This window comes from Ambystoma mexicanum, chromosome 9 (assembly GCF_040938575.1).
Source record: "Ambystoma mexicanum isolate Mex_15411 chromosome 9, UKY_AmexF1_1, whole genome shotgun sequence".
Lineage (NCBI taxonomy): Eukaryota > Metazoa > Chordata > Amphibia > Caudata > Ambystomatidae > Ambystoma > Ambystoma mexicanum.
In genome coordinates, this window is record NC_090931.1 from 1,446,473,920 (window position 1) to 1,446,501,402 (window position 27,483).

Sequence of the window (27,483 nt, forward strand, 5' to 3'; positions counted from 1 at the left end):
AAGTGTTTGATTTTACTGAGGGGAGGGTCTATATTTGAGGAAATGTCGCTCTCTGGCAGTATTTTCCTTGATGAGGGGTTCACTAGATAGCTTGAAAGCATATGTGGTCAGGATGAGAACTCCAAAACATAGAATATGGTACATATTTTAAGGCTGCACAGGAAAGTTCAATTTCTCAAAATGTTTCATTATGATTGAGTAGTCATATTTGGGGGAAACAAGGGTGGAGTTTTTTTTGTTATTGTACGTCTCCCTGGGCACTGTGTCACCCTGATGGAGCCTGAGTCTTGGAGAGGTCTCTCCTTTCCAAACCAGATGGCATGGCAACCTTGGGGAGGGGCAGGCTTCTCCTTGCTGAAGTGTGCCCAGGTGACCAGCTAAGTCTGCTCCACCTCCCAGATGGCACTACTAATGCCAACTGGCAGGACCTGCCCTTGACTATCTTGCTTCCAGCAGGTAACCCATCGTCTCAAACACCAGACCAGCCTCCCTACACTGGCTGTAAACATTTCAAGGCTGTCCAAATCCAGTCCTCGATGGCCGGATCCATGCTGGATTTTCAGGATATCCCTCATTAATATTCATGAGATCAATTTGCATACAATGATTCTAAATATATGCACATTTTTCCTCATGAATATTAATGAAGGATATCCTAAAAACCTGGCATAATTCTGGCCTTCGAAGCCCGGAGTTGGACAACCTCTAATGTACGCTTGTAGCACCTACCACACTGTATTGCTCCCTAAAGCTAAGTTAGCAGTCAATAAACACAAAAAACACAACAAATGAAATAAAAAATTAAATTGTTTAAATTCTTATTGATGCCCTTACCCCACAGATATGACCACCCCAACCGCCTCCTCTCTGCTCCCAAGTCCATCTTCACGCCTCCCTCAAGCCCCTGTGTGCCTATGTGCCACCGTTTACATGCCTTGAACTGACTCCCATAATGCCCTACCCTATCCCTTAGCCTAAAAGGACACCACACCCAACAATGTCTTCAGACTTGCAGTCAATATATAACCCCAGCAAACAGAAGGCCCTGTCAACTACCACCTCATCACACTGGAACTCTGCATTCTTATATCATCACCCCGCAACCCACAAAATAAAAGTACTTTCCCAAAAGTAATCTATTGCTAAAAGAACAAAGTTGGAAAAAAGAAAGAACAGCGCAATTTACTATCTGGTAATGGTATTACTATTAATATTATATATTTATTTTTACAGCACAAATCTAGCTCGGGAGCAATGGAGCGCTGTACAGGTCATAGTGGTAGCCAGAATTTAACAAGTCATCAAGTAAAGATTAGTAATAATTATCACAGTGCAATATACAGATGGGGGCGTGCACAAGATAGCCGGAATGTAGCTTACACAACGGTTACACCAATGGTAGACTACATCCTTTGTAGCTTTCCTCTTCCTCTACTCTCTTTGCTTTTTTCGTTTTCCTTGCAGACCATGGTCTGAATACCGCGGGTGGAGACACAATACCCCACTCCAGACCGGTCCCAGTGCTTTCTGACCATTGCGGTGGTGATCTGGTGGTGCACTGTAAAATATCTTTAGCACATACTGACATAAAGAACGTTCTGCACAACGCAAATGCAGCAGATGACCGGCAAGATAACTCAGTGGGATAATGTACCTGCTGTAGAACAAAATGTTCAACATGCATTTCTCATTTGAATTCAAGTGACGCTGACTGAGTCTTTCATCCTTACGGGGTACATAAAACGAGTACCACTGAGTCAAGAACTGTAACATTTAACGGTTCTTGGCGGTGGCATCACCCAATGGGGTTCAAACATGACAAGATAGGTGGTAAGATAGCTCCGCCAGTTGAGCGCTCACTGCTGCAATCTATATGTGATCTGCAGGTCACAAGTTTGAGTCCCGGCAAGACCAACTCTGCCTTTCATCCTTCCAAGGTTGATAAATGAGAACCCACTTCTGTTGGGTGATAATCGTATGTAAATATGTTCTATGTACAGCGCTTTGGAGAAAGCGCTATATAAATAACAAATCATTATCATATAACAAGTTACTATTATTACAGAAAATGAAGTGGTGCGAAGCAGCGAAAGGGTTGACACTACATGTGAAGCCGACAGCACTGCCAACATGAGGCTGTCTGTTCCTTAGCTCTGTCATTGATGCGGTCGATTTCTATATTTTACCCAAACTCAGATTATATGCTCCAGTTATAGCGATGTTTGTTCAGAACTCTTCCAGTCATGAAATGTTTCAAAACTAACCCAAGTTCCCTGTAGGTATTAAAAACCTAAGTTCCAAACTTTACCACAATATTGTATTATGTATGTTTTGGTATTTATAGAGTGCAGGCCAGCTGCGAAGCAACAGAGCGGTGTACAACATGGGGTATACAGTGGTAGGCAGTGCTCCAGATGAGATTTTGTAGTGGGAGAATTTCACACCCTAGTTTCGGAGTGAAATGATTTTTAGGGAGTAAAACATGAAGTTCCATTCCCAATGGGAGTATTTTATAAGTCAGTACAAATAGTTTTCAACTGTAAAATGAAAAATGTTGTTGTGATGTTTCTTGCAAACTGCATATTAAAAGATCTTCCGATCAGGCAGTAATAACTGCAGAGCTTCTTCCTGTGGATCAAGGTAAAATACTGGTCTGAACCTACCAACAGAGCTGTGTGGGTGAAAGCAGGGAGCAGGCTCCTAGTTGTCTGTTTATTTTTTTTGTTGGGAGTATTTTTTGCTCCATATCTTTCTTTGTGGGAGTATTTGCCTATTTTTAGGGAGTACAAGTGGTGGATAAACACCTTATCTGTTGAGCTGGTAGCAGGATATGATAACATTGTGTGAGGAGCCATGAATGAGACATGGGCATGGAGAGCTCATAGTTTTGGCTATAAACCTTTATTCAAATTAAAAGGGGGTTGAAAAGGCCTCACTGTCCCCATTCTAGGAGGTGCTTCCCTACCTCAACCAAAAATAAGGGTCTGTCTGTTGTCAAGATGTCCAAAGCAAACATTTCCTCTGTGCAAAATACTGATCTGGCCCTCACATTCTAAAAGAAAACTTTAAGGTAAAAAGGATAATGTTTTTGGCCTTGAAAGTGCACAAATGTTCGAAAAGGGAAGGTGTAACTCCAACACAAAGGTTGTCAATGGACACAGTTCACAGTTCCAGGGGATTTCTCTCTTCCTTCACAACATTTTAAACTCCTAATAGTATGAGAGTTCCTTGACAACTTGGCTGTTAGTCCCAATTTCATAGTATACCTGATGTACTCACCTGCCAGGTTTCTTCTCCTGTTTAATTTAACATTGTCTCACCATCTTGACTTTGACAGGTGTCTTCTCCTACCAGGACTTCCTCATGTAAGTCACTTTACACTCTTGTCAACTTGACTTTGCCTGGGATACTCTCCTGCCAGGGAATTCTCATCTGACTTTCTTTACATACTTGTAAACTCAACAGTGCCTGTTATACTCTCCTGCCAGGTCTTTTTACTTGACTTGCTTTATGCACTTGTAAACTTGCCTATGCCTAATATACTCTCCTGCCAGGAGTTTACGCATTTGATTTGCTTTACACACTTGTAAACTTGTCTGTGCCTTGTATACTCACCTGCCAGGACTTTACACATTTGCACAATGATATATTTCTCGCATTCATTCTAGTAGACTTTTTCTCATAATATTGGGTCTCATATTCCCTCTCAATTGTTCTAGTTTCCTTTATCCTTCCTTGGCAGCGTTGCTCAAGCACCCCAGTGTCTCAGTTCCCCAATGCAGGACTCACCAGCTTCTCGTGACATTCTTTGGTTCCTCTGTGGTAAACGGGAAGCGGTGTGGTGCCTCATCCCCACCTCGCAGGCTCACCAACTTCACCCGTGGGCTTCCACAAACCTGTCAGCAACTGCTGTCCTTCTGAGCCTCTCTCTGTCTTTGGGCGGCTTTGAGGCTGCTCCCAGGTAAATGTGTCTGCAAGGAAGTCTCTTCTCTGCATTCTTCACGCAGCGAACCAGTTCTCTCAGTCCTCTGTCCTCTCCCTTCTCCCTGAACTGGATGGCTCCATGTACTTCTCTGCTTGGTGGTCTCTCGGTCAATAACGAGAGGGATGAAACGTCCCCATGCAGTGTCTCTCTGCTGTCAGCTGGTTAGCATTTTTAAATGTCTCAGCACCTATTATGCACTCGCAACCACTAGAGCGCATCTTGTGCTTCTCGCCTTTGCTGATCCTCAATACTCCATTCAGCTTTCCTGTTGCAGTACTTTCACATGCATGGAAATGGTAGTCAATTCCTGGTAACTTATGGGTAACCAGTGATTGCATCGAATACAAACCATTGAAAGCCAAAGCATCGGAAAAAAAGCATCGAAAAAAAGCATTGAATGCATTTTTTTCATAGGTAAAGGTTTTATCTTAGATATAATTTTGTTGCTTTTTTTAGATGCCTTGGCATTCGATGCTATCACTATAAACCAACTTATGTATAGAATAAGGGAAGGTATTCTCAGTAGCTTCCATGGGTGGTTGAAGGGAGCCATGACAAAATGCCATTAAAGCATGGGGAATGGAAGGGGCATCCCTAAAAGGGGATACCATGTCTCGTCTGTTGATGTCAACTCCCCCCTTTGAGGGTATCCTTCCAATGTGATCCTCCCCCATACAGCCGCCCTCAGAAAAATTGAAAGATCTCCTTTTCATCTTTTTTCTCTTCTCAGTTTTGGTCAATAGTGTTAATGTAGTATTTCATACCAAATGAAGACTAAAAGACTAGAAACAAGTTAGTATTCGACTAGTATTCATCAGGCTGAATAGCATTCATATACTAGCTTAAAAATAGTACTAAAAAAAGAAATAGCTATAGACTTCGAATACTATAAAAAGACAAGGTAAATACCAAATGTAGTGTTCGACTGTGGTAAGGCAAGGCACACCATGAGAAGGCAGTGGTTGCTGTGCGTGCACTCCATAACACAAGGTGCACCCAATAACACAAGGCACACCCAGACAAGGCAGTGGTTCCTGAGCAGGCACACCCAGAGAGAGGAGTGAGTCCTGAGCATGCACCAGATAACAAAAGGCACACCCATAGAAAGTGGTGGTTCTAAGCATACACCCCATAACTCAAGACACACCCAGGAAAGTAGTGGTTCCTGATAATGCACCCCATAACACAAGACACATCCAGAGAAAGAGGTGGTGCCTAAACATACACCCCATAACACAAGACACATCCAGAAAAGTAGTGGTTCCTGAGCATGCACCCCATAACACAAGACACATCCAGAGAAAGTGGTGGTGCCTAAACATGCACCCCATAACACAAGACACATCCAGAAAAGTAGTGGTTCCTTAGCATGCACCCCATAACACAAGACACATACAGAGAAAGTGGTGGTGCCTAAACATGCACCCCATAACACAAGACACATCCAGAAAAGTAGTGGTTCCTGAGCATGCACCCCATAACACAAGACACATCCAGAGAAAGTGGTGGTGCCTAAACATACACCCCATAACACAAGACACATCCAGAAAAGTAGTGGTTCCTGAGCATGCACCCCATAACACAAGACACATCCAGAGAAAGTGGTGGTGCCTAAACATGCACCCCATAACACAAGACACATCCAGAAAAGTAGTGGTTGCTGAGCATGCACCCCATAACACAAGGCACATCCAGAAAAGTAGTGGTTGCTGAGCATGCACCCCATAACACAAGGCACACTCAGACAGCGCAGTGGTTCCTGTGCATGCGGCCCATATAACAAGACACATGCAGAGAGAGACATGTTTACTGTGCTTTCACCTTATCACACAATAGACACACAGAGAAAACAGAGGCTCTTGAGCATGCACCGTATTAAGCAAGAGGTGGTCCCTAAGCATGAACCCCATAACACATGATGCAACCAGAGAAAATGGTGGTTTCTGACCAGTGTGACACGGTCTGCTTTCAGGGAGAGAGGGAGGAGCCCGACCTCTGCCCCGCTATCGTGCTTGAATGTGGGACCCCCTCCCAGGCCATCATTACCTGCCGTGCCTCCAGTCCGCGGAGAATCCCAGGGACGACGAGGTGGGTGGAAGCATGCAGCGGCCCAGTAACAACACCAGCCGCTGCTGCAAAAGAAGAGCCCACGCGGAGAGGAAAAACCCACTAAACCACCAGGGACTTTTAAAATTCTTAAATAAAGGCCACCAGGAAGGCCTTCCCCAGTCCACTAGCCCACCAGGGATTGACATTTTGGGAAAAGCCCTACAGTTAGGTCAGATAAGGTGTGATCAGCAGTTCCCTATGGGCTATTGTGACTCTATAGTAGACATAGTGTCAGACTACATTAAGAAGAGGGCGGGGCTTACACGCCCTTTCGAAGCATCCCTGAACTCTTCTCCTTAACCCACACCCTCAAGGAAGGTAAGCGATTGGTAAGGGAAGTTGGCCAATCCTGGGAGGGGTTGGGTATTTAAAGGGAAGTCTGGTGAGCGTGCCGTGTGGGTTAGTTGGGTAAGGACAGGAGGTGGTGGAGAACATCCAAGAGACCAAAGGAGGCGAGAGCGACAAGATTGCAGTGGCTATTGGAGAGAGGGGGGGTCTGTGGAGTATTTGTGGGTCAAAGTGGAGAGTGTGAGGGGCAGAGGTGCAGTAGCAGTAGCCTAGTGGTACTAGTGGCACAGGTAGTAGTAGTTGGGAGTAGAGATAGCAGGTGAAGGGAGTAGTGAGAGTAACAGTGAGCGAGAGAGGTAGTAAGTAGTGATTGTAATGGCCGTGAAGAACAAGACTAAAGGGAGGACAAGTAGTCGGGTGATAGTGTTAAAAACGAAGTAGAAATAATAGTAGAGGGAGAGTAGTAAGACTGAGGAATAAGAGTAGTGGTGCGAGGAGAGAGAATAACAGAAGAATAGCAAGAGGCAAAGAAGTAGAGAGGGAGGAAGGAGGACAGAGAAGATAATGCTGGAGGGTAGACGTAGAGAGGCAGTAAGATCAGGAGTAAGAAGAGACGTAAGATAGCAGGGTGGAGGTGGAAAGGAGGAGTGAGAGATTGGAGGGATAGTGACATGGTGGGAGGAGAACATCTTAGAAACCCAGTGTAGTGAGGGTTCAGGTAAGAACGTGTGTGGAAGAAGAGAGAGTGACATGGGGTGAGAGAAGGCACCGTCCCTAACTCCCTAGGATACTAAGGGGGACTAGGCTAGGGATAGATATACATTCCCTAGAGAGTCCGATAGCCACCTTCTTAGGGAAACATCAATAGAGAAAGACGGCTGACAGACAGATAGGTGTCCGCGTTAGGGGGAAACTAGCATCTCGGTTCCGTTTAGGATGCCTGGGCTATGGCGGGGGCAAACCGGTGGGAAGTAGAGAGCGAGGGAGGGCCCTAGTGTCAAACTTCCCAAAGAACCCGGTAGGCCCAGAAAGACCTTTATCATACAAACCCAAAGCCATTCAATATGCCTGCATTTTCAATAAACACCCTTGGACATGCAATTCGAGTCAGCGTGGTTATTTGTGGCGGGCCGTCACACAAGGCAAACCCAAAGAGGATGGGGTCTCTGAGCAGGTGCCCCATAGCACAGACTGCGAGAGAGAGAGAGAGAGAGAGAGCGAGAGCGAGAGCAAGAAAGAGAGAGAGACAGACAGAGAGAGACAGAGAGAGAGAGAAGGGGAGAGAGAGAGAGAGAGAGAGAGAGAGAGAGAGCGCGCAGTGGACCCTAAGTATGTGCCCTACAGCACAAGTCTCACCTGGATAGAGTGGTAGATCCCAAGCCAGCCCACAAAAGAGCAGTGGGTTTACCTCTCACTCTTTCCGAAGGCCTTTGTTGGGGGGGAGGAGGGGGCGTAAGCAGGCAATGTGGGTTCCCCAATGTGCTTGATGTCCCTGACTGAATCCTCCTACAATGAGTCCATCAGGCACATCAAAACCAGATGGAGGGATCCCTGGGCACGGCACTGGCATTTTCTGGGCTCTTTGCCAGGGAGCCCCTGTCTTGGCTTTGGAAAGATGCACCTCACCCATCCCCAAGTGGCTGCTTTCCATGATTGCATCTAAAGATATAATTGACAGATGCAGGATGTGCACGCCTTACTGGGGGTCTACATTTGGCCTTCCCTTAGGAACGCGCCAATGCAAAGGGTATCTGTTAATTTATTGGAAATCCCATCCTATGTCACACACCCAAAACCCCTCGCTGTCACTACCAATATACTGCTGTTTACCATCCGACAGCCGTCGAACGCCCCACCCCATTTTCAGGTCAAGGTTTTTGCAAAATCCTCACTCCATTGTCTTTTTATTCTGCGTCTTGCTTCATCATGAAGAACACCCTGCAGGGTTGCAGAATCACTCTGATACTGAAATCCTGGTGCTATGTCAAAACCTGGTGCATTGTGGCCACTGGGGGCCACTGGGGCTGGGGGGGAGAGCTGAATTTCATGTTTGACTGTGTGAAAAGAGTTTGGGGCTTTTGGGGACCAGCAGGGAAGACCTCTGGGAGAAACAAAAAGGACTCTGGCAACGCCTGACAAATGCCTTGCCCCACCTCGATGGGCCCTGTCCTCAATGATCCAAATTCCTAACAGGCTACCAGGCATAGCACCTGAGCACGTATGAGGTTTGAGACTACTCTCAGTCTGATATCAACATACTGATGAAGGTGAAATGGGTTAATGTGCCTTCCTCTGAAACAAACGTTCTTGCCATAACTCTTAGCAGGCTGCTCGTGGTAATGTCTGCAATTCCAGACTTTCCATCATCTGCCAACTCACAGATGCTTGATCCTCATCTTCCAACTCACAGATGCTTGATCCTCATCTGCCAACTCACAGATGCTTGATCCATATCTGCCAACTCACAGATGCTTGAATCTCATCTGCCAACTCACAAATGCTTGATCCTCATCTTCCAACTCACAGATGCTTGATTCTCATCTGTCAACTCACAGATGATTGATCCTCATCTGCCAACTCACAGATGATTGAATCTCATCTGCCAATTCACAGATTCTTGATCCTCATCTGCCAACTCACAGATGATTGATCAAACGTCTCTGTGATAATCTGGGTATCACTGATCCGGCTCTGGCCTGGCTGACCTCTTTCCTCTCTGATCGACCCTCCCAGGTCCAACTGGGGTCTTTCCTATCATCTATCTTCCTCTCCACCTGTTGGGTTCCCCAGGGGTCTAACCTCTCAACCTGGCTTTTCAACCAATACCTGTCAACTCTTGCTCACTGCATTGCCATTTTCTGCTCAAATTTCCAGTGCTACGCTGATGACACTCAACTCATTTTCCGGCTGCCCTCGGCCACCTCCTTTCCCTCTCTCATCTCTGACTGCCTAACTGTCATTCAAAATGGGTGTGCCGTCAATGATCTTTGTCTGAATGCCAGCAAGACAGAGATCCTCCTCATCGGCACACCATCTCCATCCTTTTCCCTCATTCTCTGGCCGGCCTCCCTTGGCCCTCCTCCAACCCCTACCTGCGAGGCTAAGAACCTTGGTGTCATCTTTGACTCCACATTTTCCTTCTCGGCCCATATCTCTGATGTCTCTAAAAAGTCAAACTTCCTACTGCACCTCCTCAGAGGTATTCTTACTTTCCTCTCCTTCCCTCAGAAGCTCACTGTCTCCCAAACTCTGGTTCTCTCTCGGTTGGACTTTTGTAATAGCCTCTTTCTAAATCTACCTGCCTCTACTCTCCGCCCTCTACAACTAATCCAGAACAAGACCGCGAGACTTGTCCTTGGCCTCAAGCCCTGGGATCGTATCTCTCCAGCTTTGAAATCTCTCCATCGGCTCCCAGTGGATGCAAGGATTAAATTCAAAACCCTCTGCATTGTCCACAAGGCTTTCTGGGGCCTGGGTCCAAAAAACCTTCAGCTATCCCTCCGCAAATACCTCCCCTCTCGAGCTCTTCGCTCCTCTACCTCTAACTCCCTCAGGGTCAGTCGTTTTTCAAAGAAACGAGCTGGGGGTAGATCTCTATCTTCGGCTGGGGCCTCCCTCTGGAACAGCCTCCCTGCCACACTAAAACTTGAGGAGAACCATCTCCGGTTCCGGAAGCACCTCAAAACCTTCCTCTTTGCTTCTGCCTTTGCTCCCCTTCTCCCCTGCTGATCTGCTCTCTTGGCACTGTGTACCTGGCCACCCTCTGTCCCCTGGGCCCAGGTACCTGCTCACCCTGCCATCTTCCTGCACTGCCTCCTGGCCACCCCATGCACTGGGGACTGTATCTGTACCCATACAGTCCCCCCCCATTTTTCTTCTTTGTCTGCACGTATTCAGACTTACCCAGTCTGCTGCCTTAAACACAGCACTTGCCACTTGCTGGCTGCACTACCACAGTTTGCCTCAATTTTCTCTTTATTTTATTTATCTGCGCTCCTCGGCCTCTGCACTTTTTCCCTTTTCCCTTTCCCATGCACTTGCGCGTTCTCAATGTCACTGGGCCTAGTAAGATTGTTTTTATGTTGTGCTGTGTTCTCCCTTGTTCCCCCCTCCCTTGCCTAGTCGCGCTCTGAAACACTTGTGTACGAGCACGATACAAATAAAATATCATATCATATCATATCATAACTCACAGATGGTTGAATCTCATCTGCCAACTCACAGAGGCTTGATCCTCATCTGCCAACTCACAGATGATTGATCCTCATCTGCCAACTCATAGATGCTTGCTATTCTCCTCATGGGATACAATGTATCTATTGGAGACAGAGAGAGCCACAGAGAGAGCGCATGAGACATGTAGGGGGATTGACGGGTGGCATTGGGAGCTAGAGAAATGGGACCTGTCTGCAAATGGCCAGGGATAGGAGTGCAGGGTTGCATTTTGTTTTGCCTTGTAAGGCTTACTCACCCCTTGCCCCAGCTAACAGACTCCCCTCTACCATCTCCTACCACCTTACACTACACACACAAACCCCCCACAGGCAGCAGCCACGGGCTAAGGTCATTAGCACATCAACTCTAACCAAAGCATGACCAAGCTCTCCTCTTTACCCCTAGCACACTCTTCCACATCGGCAGCTAAGTAGACCCAAAGCGCTGTAGTTTCTCATATCTTAGGCTCTTCCCTATGGATAAGATACTTCCAGTTGCCTCTGCCAAGCCCAGAGAATGCAGTTTGGCACACAGGTACTGAGTTCTTCCGACCTTCACCCATCAACACCACAGGTTTTGCATCTGCCTCTCCCACTCTCCCACTAATGAGCCCCACCCTTCTATTGTGCACAAGATCATCTCAGAGATGCTTCCGGCATCTCCAGGCTTGTGCCAGTAGGAATCCTGGTGGATGTGGAGTTGTGGAATCCCAAGGTTCTTTGGACATCTCTGAAATTTGCAGCAGAGGAAAATATGGGCGAGTAAGGCCCAGGATGCCATAAAATGTCCCAGCAGCCCATGTCTAGGCAGGGGGCGGGGGGGCTAGATTGCAGGATTTTTGCTGACTTAAAAGGCTGGTTTCTCGTTGGGTATACAATTTTGTGTTACTGGTTATGTGCCTCTCTTCTGATTTGTTCGAGAAATAAATCTAGATTATGTGGTTGGCGCAAAGAGGAGAGGCAAGCAATGTCCACGTTAAGTGGTCACGCTCATCTCCACCCAGACTCACCTGTCACCAGGAGAGATACAGACCAGCGGTTTGAAGGACCCTTGCAGGTACACCTCTGAAAAGAGAAGAGAAGATGGTCTGTGAAATAGCAAATAGCTCATCCTTGTCACAAAGCACATAAAGCTTCAGGTTCCTGGAACTATGCTCACCTCCTCCCACCCCAAGGCACAACATCCAGGGACACATGTTTCCACAGCTACTTACGCTCAGAGGTGGACAGGAAAGGAGGCGATCTGGAGATATCTTGCTAGGCTTGTCTATGGCCACCCCACCGACTTGTTATTCACATTTTCTGGATACCAGTTTAACCCTATGTTACAGATATTCAAACATCTCCCTAGAGTCAGTGCACCTTAATTCAGGCCCTTTCACTTCTTCCAGGATACGAACCCCAAGTACAGGTTGGCGTGGACCGGAGTGAGCATGGCCCTGCTTCATTATGAGTTATTACACAGATCTTTGTGTGTTGGGTCCAATAATAGCATTGCACTCCACGGCACAACGTGCATAGCTAGGAGCAAGTGTCTGTGTAACCCGCGGTGTCAGTAAACATGATGTGGACTCGGATAACTCTAGACTACCCTAGAGAAAGCATTATTGAAAATACTTCAGAGATGACAAACATCAAAAAGATGGCAGCCAAATCAGCAGCGGTGTCCTATTTCAATTTCTACCATCTTTCAATTTCTACAATTGGAAGAGGACATGGCAGTGGAGCAGTGGGGGGCGATGGGCTGCCAAAAAGAAAGAAGCGTGACTAGGAGGGAAGGGACAGGTAAATGCATGGGGCACTGCGAGTGCTGACGGGGCACTGCCCCCTGATGCCATGGCCACAACTATAACAAAATAACCTCTCTCTTTGGCTTCATAACTAGGAAAGTTCTCTCTGTAGCACACCAACCTACATAGAGAAATCATGACTATTTGCCTATTCAAATCTTTCTTAATGTCTTTCTGTCTCTGCCACACTTCCGGGGCTCGGCCGTGGTGGAACAAACATGAGCCTCTTACCTGGCACTCATTCCTCAGGTTCATAAATCAGGGTCAACACGGGGTGGAAGGGATTGGAGGGGAGTATAGACCTTTCCATGAATTAGATTCCCACAAACACATGAAATCCTGTCTCTTGGCCCCGCTATTTTATCCACCAATTAAATAGGGCTGGAGTTGGTGATCTTGCACTGGATGGTATACAGTCCTTCCTGACAGATAGAGAGCACGCAGGGCTAATGTCAGCTTCCAGATCTGCATTTACACCAGCAACCGGCGGTGTCCCTCAGGGTTCTGCTCTGTCACCCTTACTTTTCAAAATGTATCGTTTACCCTCATTTCAATTGATGCTCCATGATAGTGACTATGTGGATGACCCCCAGCTTCATGTCAAACTGGGACCCTCCTCTGCAACCTCTCATTTTCACTTGTCATAATGGCTTAGAGCTAAAAACCTCTGGGTGCCTCATAATAAACTCAAACCGAATTTGTGCATGACGGAGAGCCTCACTGGAAGCGAGGTTGAGGCTTGGCCATCCTCCTTGGAAGCCAGCCCTTCTCCGGGGCCTACGGTCAAGAACCTCAGAGTTTTTATAGACCAATCCCATTCCCTAATCACTCAGGTTGCACATGTCACAAAAGTGGCCTCTATTTCCTTGACCTGCTGAAAAGAATATTTCCAATGCGGTTCTTCCCCATATAGTCCAATCATAGCTCTTGCTTCTCCACATACAGATTTCAGCAACACCAATGATCTTGCCTTGCCATGCTACAGTCTTCACCGTCTTCAACAAAATGCGAGGCAAAGTAGGGTATCATGCATGGTTCAAACTACCCCTGCCTTCGATCAATGCAGCCAGTGTGCCTGTCAGGCAGTTATCGCATTACCCATGCCTTAAAATCAATGCACCAGCTACCATTGGGCATGTCATGCAGGGATGGCGTTATTCCTGCCTTAAATGCACTAGGTGCCAGTAGGCTAGTAACGCAGGGGTCGCATTACCCATGCATTACGATCAATGCACTAGGTTCCAGTATGCATGTCCCGCATAGATCACCTTAGCCCTGCCTTATGATCACTGCACTCACTGCCAGCATGTGTGCCATGCAGGGATCGCATTACTTCGCCTTAGGATCAATGCACTAGCTGCCAGTATGCATGCCACGCAGGGATTGCATTACCATGCCTTATGATCAATGCACTAGTCTAGCTGCCAGTATGTGTGTCACACAGGAATCGCAATACCCCTGGATTAGGATCACTGCGCTAGCTACCAGTATGCGTGTCACACAGGAATCGCAATACCCCTGGATTAGGATCACTGCGCTAGCTACCAGTATGCGTGTCACACAGGAATCGCAATACCCCTGGATTAGGATCACTGCGCTAGCTACCAGCATGCGTGTCAAATGGGGATCGCAATACCCCTGGATTAGGATCACTGCACTAGCTGCCAGTATGCGTGTCACACAGGGATCGCAATACCCCTGGATTAGGATCACTGCGCTAGCTACCAGTATGCGTGTCACACAGGAATCGCAATACCCCTGGATTAGGATCACTGCGCTAGCTACCAGCATGCGTGTCAAATGGGGATCGCAATACCCCTGGATTAGGATCACTGCACTAGCTGCCAGTATGCGTGTCACACAGGGATCGCAATACCCCTGGATTAGGATCACTGCACTAGCTACCAGTATGCGTGTCACACAGGAATCGCAATACCCCTGTCTTAGGATCACTGCACTAGCTACCAGTATGCGTGTCACACAGGGATCGCAATACCCCTGGATTAGGATCACTGCACTAGCTACCAGTATGCGTGTCACACAGGGATCGCAATACCCCTGGCTTAGGATCACTGCAATAGCCCCTGGATTAGGATCACTGTGCTAGCTACCAGTATGCATGTCACACAGGGATCGCAATACTCCTGGCTTAGGATCACTGCACTAGCTACCAGTATGCGTGTCACACAGGGATCACAATACCCCTGGATTAGGATCACTGCACTAGCTCCCAGTATGCGTGTCACACAGGGATCGCAATACCCCTGGATTAGGATCACTGCACTAGCTACCAGTATGCGTGTCACACAGGGATCGCAATACCCCTGGATTAGGATCACTGCACTAGCTACCAGCATGCGTGTCACACAGGGATCGCAATACCCCTGGCTTAGAATCACTGCAATAGCTGCCAGTATGCGTGTCACACGGGAATCGCAATACCCCTGGATTAGGATCACCTCGCTAGCTACCAGCATGCGTGTCACACGGGGATCGGAATACCCCTGGTTTAGGATCACTGCGCTAGCTACCAGTATGCGTGTCACACAGGGATCGTAATACCCCTGGATTAGGATCACTGCACCAGCTACCAGTATGCGTGTCACACAGGGATCGCAATACCCCTGGATTAGGATCACTGCACCAGCTACCAGTATGCGTGTCACACAGAGATCGCAATACCCCTGGATTAGGATCACTGCACTAGCTACCAGTATGCGTGTCACACAGGGATCGCAATACCCCTGGATTAGGATCACTGCACTAGCTACCAGCATGCGTGTCACACAGGGATCGCAATACCCCTGGATTAGGATCACTGCACTTGCTACCAGCATGCGTGTCACACATGGATCGCAATACCCCTAGTTTAGGATCACTGCAATAGCTGCCAGCATGCATGTCACACGGGGATCGCAATACCCCTGGATTAGGATCACTGCACCAGCTACCAGTATGCGTGTCACACAGGAATCGCAATACCCCTGGTTTAGGATCACTGCACCAGCTACCAGTATGCGTGTCACACAGGGATCGCAATACCCCTGGATTAGGATCACTGCACCAGCTACCAGTATGCGTGTCACACAGAGATCGCAATACCCCTGGATTAGGATCACTGCACTAGCTACCAGTATGCGTGTCACACAGGGATCGCAATACCCCTGGATTAGGATCACTGCACTAGCTACCAGCATGCGTGTCACACAGGGATCGCAATACCCCTGGATTAGGATCACTGCACTTGCTACCAGCATGCGTGTCACACATGGATCGCAATACCCCTAGTTTAGGATCACTGCAATAGCTGCCAGCATGCATGTCACACGGGAATCGCAATACCCCTGGATTAGGATCACTGCGCTAGCTACCAGCATGCGTGTCACACGGGGATCGCAATACCTCTGGTTTAGGATCACTGCGCTAGATACCAGTATGCGTGTCACACAGGGATCGCAATACCCCTGGATTAGGATCACTGCTCTAGCTACCAGTATGCGTGTCACACAGGGATCGCAATACCCCTGGATTAGGATCACTGCACTGGCTACCAGTATGCGTGTCACACAGGGATCGCAATACCCCTGGATTAGGATCACTGCACCAGCTACCAGTATGCATGTCACACAGGAATCGCAATACCCCTGGCTTAGGATCACTGCACTAGCTACCAGTATGCGTGTCACACAGGGATCGCAATACCCCTGGATTAGGATCACTGCACTGGCTACCAGTATACGTGTCACACAGGGATCGCAATACCCCTGGATTAGGATCACTGCACTAGCTACCAGTATGCGAGTCACAAAGGAATTGCAATACCCCTGGATTAGGATCACTGCACTAGCTGCCAGTATGCGTGTGACACACGGATCGCAATACCCCTGGATTAGGATCACTGCACTAGCTACCAGTATGCGTGTCACACAGGGATCGCAATACCGCTGTTTTAGGACCACTGCACTAGCTACCAGTATGCGTGTCACACAGGGATCGCAATACCCCTGGATTAGGATCACTGCACTAGCTCCCAGTATGCGTGTCACACAGGGATCGCAATACCCCTGGATTAGGATCACTGCACTAGCTACCAGTATGCGTGTCACACAGGGATCGCAATACCCCTGGATTAGGATCACTGCACTAGCTACCAGCATGCGTGTCACACAGGGATCGCAATACCCCTGGCTTAGAATCACTGCAATAGCTGCCAGTATGCGTGTCACACGGGAATCGCAATACCCCTGGATTAGGATCACTGCGCTAGCTACCAGCATGCGTGTCACACGGGGATCGGAATACCCCTGGTTTAGGATCACTGCGCTAGCTACCAGTATGCGTGTCACACAGGGATCGTAATACCCCTGGATTAGGATCACTGCACCGGCTACCAGTATGCGTGTCACACAGGGATCGCAATACCCCTGGATTAGGATCACTGCACCAGCTACCAGTATGCGTGTCACACAGGAATCGCAATACCCCTGGTTTAGGATCACTGCACCAGCTACCAGTATGCGTGTCACACAGGGATCGCAATACCCCTGGATTAGGATCACTGCACCAGCTACCAGTATGCGTGTCAGACAGAGATCGCAATACCCCTGGATTAGGATCACTGCACTAGCTACCAGTATGCGTGTCACACAGGGATCGCAATACCCCTGGATTAGGATCACTGCACTAGCTACCAGCATGCGTGTCACACAGGGATCGCAATACCCCTGGATTAGGATCACTGCACTAGCTACCAGCATGCGTGTCACACATGGATCGCAATACCCCTAGTTTAGGATCACTGCAATAGCTGCCAGCATGCATGTCACACAGGAATCGCAATACCCCTGGATTAGGATCACTGCGCTAGCTACCAGTATGCGTGTCACACAGGAATCGCAATACCTCTGGCTTAGGATCACTGCACTAGCTACCAGTATGCGTGTCACACAGGGATCGCAATACCCTGTCAGTATGCCAGCACATCATCTACAGGAGTCTCACCATTGTCCACTGTGCCTTTTACGAATCTATCTCCACGTTCATTAGCCAGAATCTCCTTCAATATCAACCCACTCACACGCTCCACTCAAGCACTCCTAACTCTAGTCACTTTTAAATGGAAGAGGATGGGAGCGGAGCTTTCTCTATCCAAGCAGCCACGTTGCGGAAGGAGCTACCGAATGCACTACCAGGCATCCAAAACCAGATGCTTCTAGTGTCATGAAGCCAATGAATACAATGAAAACTAAATAAATGCATTCATATAGATTCAGTAAAATGTGCTTAGAACCCTTAGTTCTCAACTCACGATGTTAGAAACCGATCTCCTAAACCAGGCATCGGCAATCTGCGGCCTCAGTCTCCCATCATCCATCAACGTTGACCATACTGACTCGGGATGATTGGATGAGTTGTAGGACACAAATATGTCGAGAGTTGTAGGTTGCTTCCATCGGTTCTAAACTCTACAAGGGAATGGAACCTTTGTGGCAGTATTATTTCATAGAGATTTGTGCTTAATGGAAAGTAGAATTCAGATTTTCCAGACGTGCGTACCAGAAAGACATAATTCTATTAAAGACACAGAGGTGAAGTATTGCTTGGAGTATGACCCACTTAATCCAACGGGCCAAGTTGTCCACCGGGACTACTTTAAAAGGCTTACACAGTGCGATAAACAAGCTGCTCTCTTCAGCGGGTCTGAGTGGATTGGACCTCGTCTCGTACCCCTTGAGACTTCTAACTGGGCACATTTTAGGTTGACTTGGGAAGCTCCTAAATGACATTGACATGATGGTCGTTTTCATCGTCTTCCTCACGTGAAAGGTCACTCATTCTTGGCAAAAGGATTTACTATCCACTTCCAATGCTCCTATGTCCGACACTCTCCTGCATGCTACCAAGCAAAGAAGCATGGCCTACTTCGCGGAGAGCTCCTTCCTGTTCAGCTCCTAATTACCTGGCCATCTCTGTAAAAACTTCAGCACAACGTCCACGTTCCACAAACGCGTACACTTGGGCTTGGGAGGCCGAATGGCATTTACCCCCTTGAGTAGCTTTGAGACCAGCATATGCTCACCTATAGAAGCGCCTGCCACGTGCTCATGTCCTGCTGAGATGGCTCACCTGATGGACAATTTACTACATAGATCACATCCACAGAAGCAGGATGGGCGTTCCTAGCCAGACGCCAATCACGCCATTTTGCCAAGGCTGCTCTATACCACTTGGTCGTTTTGAGTGCCCACAATTCACCAATGAGGCGGTCAGCCTCTCCTGATAGAGCTGACCTTCTCCAGGTACCCCTGAAATTGCCAAGACCACCAATCAGAGGGTCCCCGTGAGTACCAATGGGTCAGGGAGCCTGTTGGATCCTGAAGAATCCCTGGCCAGCTGGGTAACAATACTGGATCATCGCATTACAGATCCAGTAGGTCAGGGAACCACTCTTGGCTCGAGCAAGCTAGCGTGAGCAGAACCAGTCTTGCCTTCTGCCTGCTCACCTGTGCTAGGGTCCTTGCTATCATTGTGAAAAGCGGGAAGGCATAAACTGGCTTCTGCACCCATTGTCATGACCCACAGAACACGCCCTGGACTTCCTGGTCCTTATCGCGGCGGGGCTTGCATTCATTGTTTCTCCCAACATGGCCGTATCACGTGACACGCCTCGCACCAGCCTTCACGGCGGACGTAGTACATCCCATAAATATGCCATGCCCCCGCGGCCCCATGCTTCTTAACGCCATCAACAGATAGTGACTAGACGTGTACTTCGCAGCTTGGTGAACCCTTCTGTTATCCAAGTTCCCGGACCCTTATTCCCACTCCTTCCACCCTCTCCTTTCCACCCTGTTCCTAGAATCCACGTATCCTTGCGACCGATTCGTCCTTCCTGGACATCCTGAACATCCTGAACCCGCGAGTATCCTGGAACGCTGAACGCACGCTGGAGTCGGAAGAGACTCGTGCCGGCCTGTACAAAACCCGCTCCGCCCGCAAGAAGATTCTTCCCGCGGATCCCTGCAAGAAGCGATCTCAGGTGAGACGGGGGGAGATTCACAACAGTTTGAGACGACGAACGACTGACATTGAAACCGATATGGAAAAGGCCATCCAGGATCTCATGCGTGGCATGCAAGAAATAACAACCGAGGTGCGGAACTTAGACCTTGGCTCGATCACGTGGATTAAATCAATGCACCCTCAAGGACCGCTACCCCTTACCCTTGATCTCGAATATCCTGGAAGCGGTGAGAGGAGCTGTAATCTTCACGAAACTGTATCTCATGGGTGCCTATCATCTGATTCGTATCAAGGAAGGAGACGAATGGAAAACAGCCTTTAGAACACCTTTTGGACACTTCGAATATCTGGTCATGCCCTTTGGACTTGCTAATGCCCCTGCAGTCGTTCAACGATTCATGGATAGGGTGTTTTCTGACATGTTGTTTCTCTTCGTCATCGTCTACCTGGACGATATCTTGATTTACTCTAAGGACCCTTTAAAGCATGAAGAGCATGTAAAGGCAGTTTTACAATGACTACGTGAACACAGACTCCTAGCCAAACCTGAGAAATGCCTGTTTCACGTTACTTCTGTTCATTATCTAGGATTTGCCCATAGTCCAGAAGGAATTGGTATGGATCATTCGAAGGTAAAGGCCATACTATCTTGGCCGGCTCCCACTTCCGTCAAACAAGTTCAATCCTTGCTGGGGCTTGCCAATTTCTACCGAAAGTTCATACCCACCTTTTCTGAGATTGTTCAACCGATCATCGCTCTCTTGAAGAAAGACACTCCCTTTCTCTGGTCTGCACCTCAAGACAAGGCATTCCAACGCCTAAAGACAGAGTTTACTCAAGCCCCCATCCTAGCCCAACCTGACATTAATCGGCCATTCCTAGTGGCGACGGATGCCTCTAACTACGCCATAGGAGCAGTCTTGAAGCAAGAATTTGAGGACAAGTTGGAACACCCCATTGCTTACCTTTCACGAACCCTGACTCCCAGTAAGACACATTATTCCGTCTTGGAAAAGGAACTGTTAGCCATCCGCCAAGCCTTCACAGAATGGCGACATATACTCCTGGGAGATAGACATCCAGTCCAGGTTCGCACGGACCATCAAAACCTTCAAGTTCTACAGTCCTTGGAGTGTAGGAACAGTTGTCAGGCCCGTTGGGCCTTCTTCTTTGCCCAGTACCAGTTCCACATCAGTCATGTTCCTGAATCCCAAAACATAATTGCTGACGCCTTATCTCGACATCCTGATTACGAAACTATTGAAGATCGAGCCTATCCCAAGATGTTTCCCCACACGATTTTTGTAGCTGAATCAGTCAGTCTTTTGGAAGAAGTCCGGATGCAAACCCAATCCTCTGAGCTCTGGAAGGATATTTCAAGGAAGAATCCATGGAATCTGAGAACCAAGGATGGATATTTGTTCAAAGATAACGCTCTAGTCATTCCCACACAGAAACTACAACAAAGGATAATAAACCTCTGCCACGATACCCTCCACTCCGGACATCGTGGCATCACCAACACTCTCTGTTTTATACAAAGACAATTTTGGTGGCCTAGAATGAAGACTGACGTACAACTGTACATCCATGCGTGCTCCATCTGCAGTCAAAACAAACACGATAACAAGAGACCGGCGGGTCTCCTACTGCAACCTACACTACCGACAAGGCCATGGGAATTCATCGCTACAGACTTCATTGTGGAATTACCACCTTCCAGGGGATACACGACTATCCTGGTCACCATTGACTTGTTCACTCATATGGCTCATTTTACACCCCTGTACAAACTACCATCCTCATCAGAACTCGCTGGAATCTTCCTGGAACACATTTTCCACCTTCATGGACTTCCTTCCAAGATCATATCAGACCGAGGACTTCAATACGTCTCACAATTCTGGAAACATCTCTGTCGCATTATAGGAATCCAACGTGCTCTTTCATCAGGTTATCACCCACAAACTAACGGAGCTACGGAACGTGGAAATCAGACCCTGGAACAATACCTTCGTTGTTTCGCCACCAAGGTACAGGATGATTGGTCGCTCCTTATACCTGTGGCTGAATTCACCTACAACAATTCCAATCACTCAGCAGTCAAGACCAGCCCCTTCTATTGCAGTCAAGGATTCCACCCATCAGTTTTACCTTCTGTTCTTCCACATCCTACACCAATACCTACTGTCGACTCCTGGATCGAAACTCTCATCAACATACACAAGGAAGCCAAAGAACATTTAGAAAAGGCCCAAACAAACACTAAGCGTTATGCGGATTCCAAGAGAAGACCAGGGCCTTCTTATTCAGTCGGTGATCAAGTATGGTTGTCCTCGAAACTACTACCACAACATTTACGACCAAACAAATTGTCCCCCCCAGTACTATGGGCCATTTTCCATAAAAGTCATCAACCCAGTCTCATTCCGGCTCAAGCTACCAGACTCCTGGAAGAAAATTCACCCAGTTTTTCACACTTCTTTATTGAAACCCTACATCCGATCCTCCCGGAAATCCTGCAGACCCAGTCCCGTGGTTGTGGACGACCAACTGGAATATGAAGTATCCAAAATATGCGATTCCAGATATAAACGGGGTCAACGTCAATGCTTGGTTGAGTGGAAAGGATATCCTCCTAGTGAAAGAACCTGGGAACCACTTTCTAACCTGAACACCCCTCGATTGCTCCGAAGATATCATCTCATACACCCGGGCAAACTGGTTGGAACAGGTTTTAGGAGGAGGCATGCTGTCATGACCCACAGAACACGCCCCTTCTGGACTTCCTGGTCCTTATTGTGGCGGGCTTGCATTCATTGTATCTCCCAACATGGCTGTATCACGTGACACGCCTTGCACCAGCCTTCATGGTGGACGTAGTACGTCCCATAAATATGCCACGCCCCCGCGGCACTGCGCATCTCAACGCTGGAACACTGAATGCACGCTGGAGTCGGAAGAGACTTGTGCTGGCCTGTACAAAACCCGATCCGACCGCAAGAAGAATCTTCCCGCGGATCTGTGCAAGAAGCGATCTCAGGTGAGACGGGGGGAGATTCACGAAACCCATTCCTAAAGGAATGCATTTGTGGCAATTGAAGAAACACACCACCTGGCAATTGAGCCTGGATGCGAACAGGTCTGTCTCGCAAGGTCCTCTTAAACTCATCAGGTTGTCAAAAACCACCCTGCCCAGCTGCCAGTTACTGGAGTCCTATAGGTACTGGGAATCCAATCCAATCTGCCAAATGATTTTCCAACCCGGGCAGGTATTCCGCCATCACACTGTTTTTCCTGGCTATGCAGAGGTGTCGAGAAATCTTTGGCTATCTCTGCTAAGATTTTGGACTACGTGCTGACCAGCCAATTGATGTATCATCCTGCTGAGACGTTGTCCAGCTTCAACAAAATACAACATTGCACCTTGTCCTGCGTCAGGCTCCGGACTGCGAAGGAGCCCACCAACAGCTCCAGGCAATTGAGGACCAGCGTCCCCCTGTCGAGATCACTCTGCAGCAGATTCTATAACTAGGTCCAGCAGGGATGGCTTTCCCGTTCCAGGCCTCCATGTGTTGCATCCACCAATGCAATTCCGTTGATTCAGCTGAACTTTGTGTTTGTACGAGAGGCATTGCTACAGGTGTTGTATCTTCAGCCACTTCAGCACCTTGTAGTCAAGGGGCCTGGGAAATATTGCCTGGATGGAGGACGCAAGCCTTCCTACTATCCTGGCTAATTCCCTCAGAGAGGCTTGGCCTTTGGTGATAATGGCTCTGATCTCTTTCTTGATGTCGTTGATCTTTTGCAATTGCATGCTCAGTGTCCCTTGCACTGAGTCTATGACAAATCCCAGAAATTCCATCTTCTGGGTGGGGATCACTTGGGATTTTTCCCAATTCACGACAAACCCCAGTCATTCCAGCAGTTGTGTTCCATCTGCCACCTGCTCTCGCAGCAGTTAGGCATCTTGCGCCATGATGCAGATGTCACCCAAATAGACTATCAGCCTCACCCCGAGCTGTTGTTACTCTGTCACTACAGGCTTTAAAATCTTGGTAAACACCAAGGCGCTGTGGACAGTCCAAATGGGAAGCAGGTGAACTGCCATCTCTGTCCCTAACAAAAGAATTGGAGGAAACATTGGTGCGGCTCGTACACAGGAATTCCTAGATACACGTCACTGAGATTTATGCGCGCTAGACAATCCCGTGCTTGTAGAATATCTCGCAGCAGATGGATGCCTTCCATCTTGAGGTGCTGATAAAAGAGGAAAAATTGAGGACTCTCAGATATATAAGCAGGCCTGATTTTCTTTTTCCTCTGTACCAGGAAGAAATTGCTCATGAAGCACTCCACTCCGTAATGAACTTGCCTGATGGTCCCCTTTTTTAGAAGCTTTGAGACATCCCCTATCATAAGATCTTGCTCCTGTTTAGAGAACACCAATGGTTTGGGGAGCTCTGCTTGTTTGGGCTCTGCATAAAAATCTTATTGGTCTTCTGGCATCTTGTGTCGAACAAGATACCCTGTACGAGAACCTTCCTCCTGCACGGCTGGTGGAGTGTCTTCTTCCTCTGCTGGCCAACCCAAAAACCTTTGGGGCGAAAAACGTCCTTAGGGACAGCTGTGCTTTATCCAACGCTGCGACTGTCTGCACAAATGTTGTCATGTCTTTAATAAAGGCGTCTTCAAAGAGGTATCCCTTCACTGGTGCGGCCACCTCAGAAGACGCCAATTACCTGCCAGAGCAATGTTCCCTTTTACAAAGGGAACTGCGACCACCCTGACAACACTTGGGGGTCGCTCTCGCTCTTGAGCTGCTTGGCCTCTTCTGCCATCTCCATGATGTTGGTGAGCGGCACCAAGGCATCTAGCAAATTGTCTTGACAGGATGACCAGGACCTGTACATGCCCTTCCTGATGTCTTTTGCATAATTGGCCATAAAAGTCTGCATCTTAGAGTCGATAATCAATGTTTCTGCCCCCCTTGTCTGGTAGCAAGGGTCTGGGATGCTCAGCCTGGAATTTACAGCAGGCTTCCTTTGACAGCGGCATCTTCAGCCACTAGTGCAAGTAGGCGGCCACTTTCTTGGAAGGCTCCTATTCCGCGGATCTGGGCTGCACCAACAGATATGGGTCGAAGTCTCCCTCAGAATGCTCCGGCGGCCTCCTGTCTCTCCTATGCTTGCCCGTGGCTTTCTTGGGCTCTTTTCCGGACTATAAGGAGAACTCCGACACCTCAGACTCTACTTTCGTCATCACCCTTTTGCTCTTGCTCTGGGTTACAGGGTACGTTCCAGCACGGAGTGCAGTTTGAGGACCTTGGCAGTCTTTTCTTTGAACAACCACGCTCGCCTTGGCACTCGGCTGTGGACCCGTGGGGTGGGGGATCAAGGCTTTCTTCACTACAGGGTTCTTGGGCTTCTTGTCACATTCTTCCCCCTGCTCACTTCTGTTCTTGTCTGCTGTGATGGGTGGAATGCCATGGGACCCTGTGAAAAGGAGAGACAGTCTTGTAGGTGTGCAGCTTTGCCTGTGATAGGCCCCAGGACTGCCTAAAGCACCATTTGACGCATCTGCTCTTCGTCTGCAGACAATCAGTGCAAGCCCAGTGGCCCTGCCTGTGGGGACTCTGAATCAGAGGACATGTTTCTTAGATACTCCATCATCTAGCTTGCTTAGGATGCTTGCAGGGTCTGTGGAGTACTTGTGCTGCTTCTGCCATGTTTTGTGCCAGCTGCTTAATCAGGTTTCTTGTGCCTTTCCTGTCTGCTGGCTGCTTTATCTGTTAGCTGTGGCTGATGTTAGTAAATGCTTCCCGAGCTTGCCTGCTTGAGCACTTGCTGTCTGAGGTCATGTGTGGCTGTATCAAACCGCATGCCACCTGCTGGTGCAGTCTTTATATGCTGTGTGCCTGTGACTAATAATGTCCTTGTAATCCCGAGGCCAAACAGCCTGCCGTAATCACTGACACTGTGCGCAGACTATGGAGCAAAGATGCTGGCGATCGGAACTTCATAATGGGGTTCCGATGCCGGCTTCCTGCTCGCCGTCTCTGCCCACAGCTATGCACTGTCAAGCAAGCGTGTTTGCGCTCCCAGGTGGGGAGCTATTGCCGTGCCAAGATACGCTCGCACTTCCAGGTGGGGAGCCTGTGCGCTGCGTTGCGCTATTGTGCTAACACTCTAATTCGTTGCGCTGCTTCACTCATGTGTGTATTATCAATGTGGAGAGAAAGGAACTGTCACTTATCTTATCAGCCGTTGAGCAGCAAAGAAAGAGGAAGAATGTGGATGTGCTGTGAAGGCATCATTGAGTAGACAAAGACAACTGAACTGAAGTTTGAGCTACAAACTTTTATTAAACATAAAAAGGGGTGGAAAAAGACTTATCTTGCCCTATGCTAAGGTGGGATTTCCCTACCTAAGTGAAACTAACGAAGTCCAAAGTAAATATCTGTCTGTGTTCGAAACCTATGCTTGGCCTCACAACTATTTGTATACAATGTGTAGGGATGTCAGCGTCCAAGTAATAAGTGTTCAAGTTTAGAGCTTCTTCCAGCTCTTGGTTTAAAAAGGGTGTTCCATTCCCCAAGGTTCAAGCTAGTTCACAATGCAAAGGGGTTCCCTTACCCAAGGTTTCAAGTCTTTCAATTCCTTCAAAACAAGATTCTTTGTAATACGTCCCAGCTCTTCTGGTTTGGTTATCTTTCATCAATTTCACAAATCACAGTTCCTTAATTTCAGTTCAAACAAATGTTCCTTTATATTCACAATCACTTAAGTGGCTTTTCCATTGATAGGTGATCTCGGTCTAGGCGCAGTTGTCGGACCATACAGCCCACCCATTACAGGTCACACAACCGACACACTTTACTTGCTTCTCCTTCCTTATATGCACATTGCCACTGTTTCAGCTCTACAGCGGTGCTTGGTTTATTCTCTTTTCACATTCTCATGATGCTTTACCATTACTTATTTTGCCACTATTCACTTGTTGCACTTTCACGTATTCCTATGGCTCTTGGCAATGCTTGTTCTCTCAGGTTACACAGTTCCCTTTTATCATGAGATTTCACAAAACTGCTTTCATTCAGACTGATATTCAACAGTACTTGCTTTCATTAAAATCAGCATTCATTAAAGTTCTCACAGATCTGACATGCTCGCCTGACGTCCCAGTGTCTCTCTGCCTAGGTTGACTCACCAGTAGGTGCTTATGGTTATACGGCGAGGCTTCTGGCCACCACAAGCTTTCTCTCTCATGTGGTGCCTCACTCTGTCTCCACAGCGGTTCTCCATGACTTCACTGTCGCCCATGATGCGTCTTTTGCAAGTCCGGGCCCACTCCAAAACGTTGCCTGGTCACGCCAGCTCCTTTTCCGTAGTCCGCCACCGGCCTCCTGCTTCTTTCAGCCTTGCTTCCCACGGCATACACTCTGCATCGAAGCAGGGTTCTCGAGCACTCCGTCTGCCACACCGCCTTCCAGGAGAGGTCTGCGCTCTTCCAGCAGTCTGTAAATCTGCTTTGCTTCCACAGCTGACTCCATTTTCCTCATTCTTGCTGCTTTTAAACCTCCTGCCAGGTTGATTGGTCCAAAAAGAACTAGGCTGCTCCTAACTGGTGTGCGTACGTGTGTGAGTCAATAAAAAGAGGCTGGATAACTCTGGCTTGTCTCTTCCTCATCGCAGTACTTAAATGGTGTCTGTTGGGGTTTGATTTATGGGAAAAATAGGGAAGAGATTGACAATAGCTTATAAAGGCCTGAGGGATGGCGGATTCATTATGAAAGGGAAATGGGGAATACCGCGTCTCACCCAACGGTGCCTCGCCAACTCTCCCAATTCTCCTCCACCCAGGTAGTCCTCCCTCGCATATCCACCCCCAGGGTCAGGATACGATAGTGACAGCCTTACCCTGGCTACCTGGGAGGAAAATATTTTGGGGGAAATTGTGAGGACGGCCTCAGATTCCTCACAGTGCACCGACGGGTATGTGAGAAGGCGTGCTCATATTGGAAGGTGAGATCACGTGGGAACAATGGAGCATTTGAGTTTTAAATATGTAAAGA

The 27,483-nt window shown here is 48.1% G+C and overlaps 1 protein-coding gene across 3 annotated transcripts in view; it reads right to left on the reverse strand.

Annotated features, from left to right (window-relative positions):
* Positions 1-27,483, reverse strand: part of PRKAG3 (protein kinase AMP-activated non-catalytic subunit gamma 3) — a 340,336-nt gene that overhangs the window by 54,870 nt on the left and 257,983 nt on the right. For all 3 annotated transcript variants that reach the window (XR_011274756.1, XR_011274757.1, XM_069616869.1), the window contains exon 10: positions 11,607-11,661. Coding sequence is in view for 1 of the 3 variants with exons in the window: in XM_069616869.1 (XP_069472970.1) it covers positions 11,607-11,661 (55 nt within the window). In the remaining 2 variants the exon portion in view is untranslated. The remainder of the gene's footprint in view (positions 1-11,606; positions 11,662-27,483) is intronic.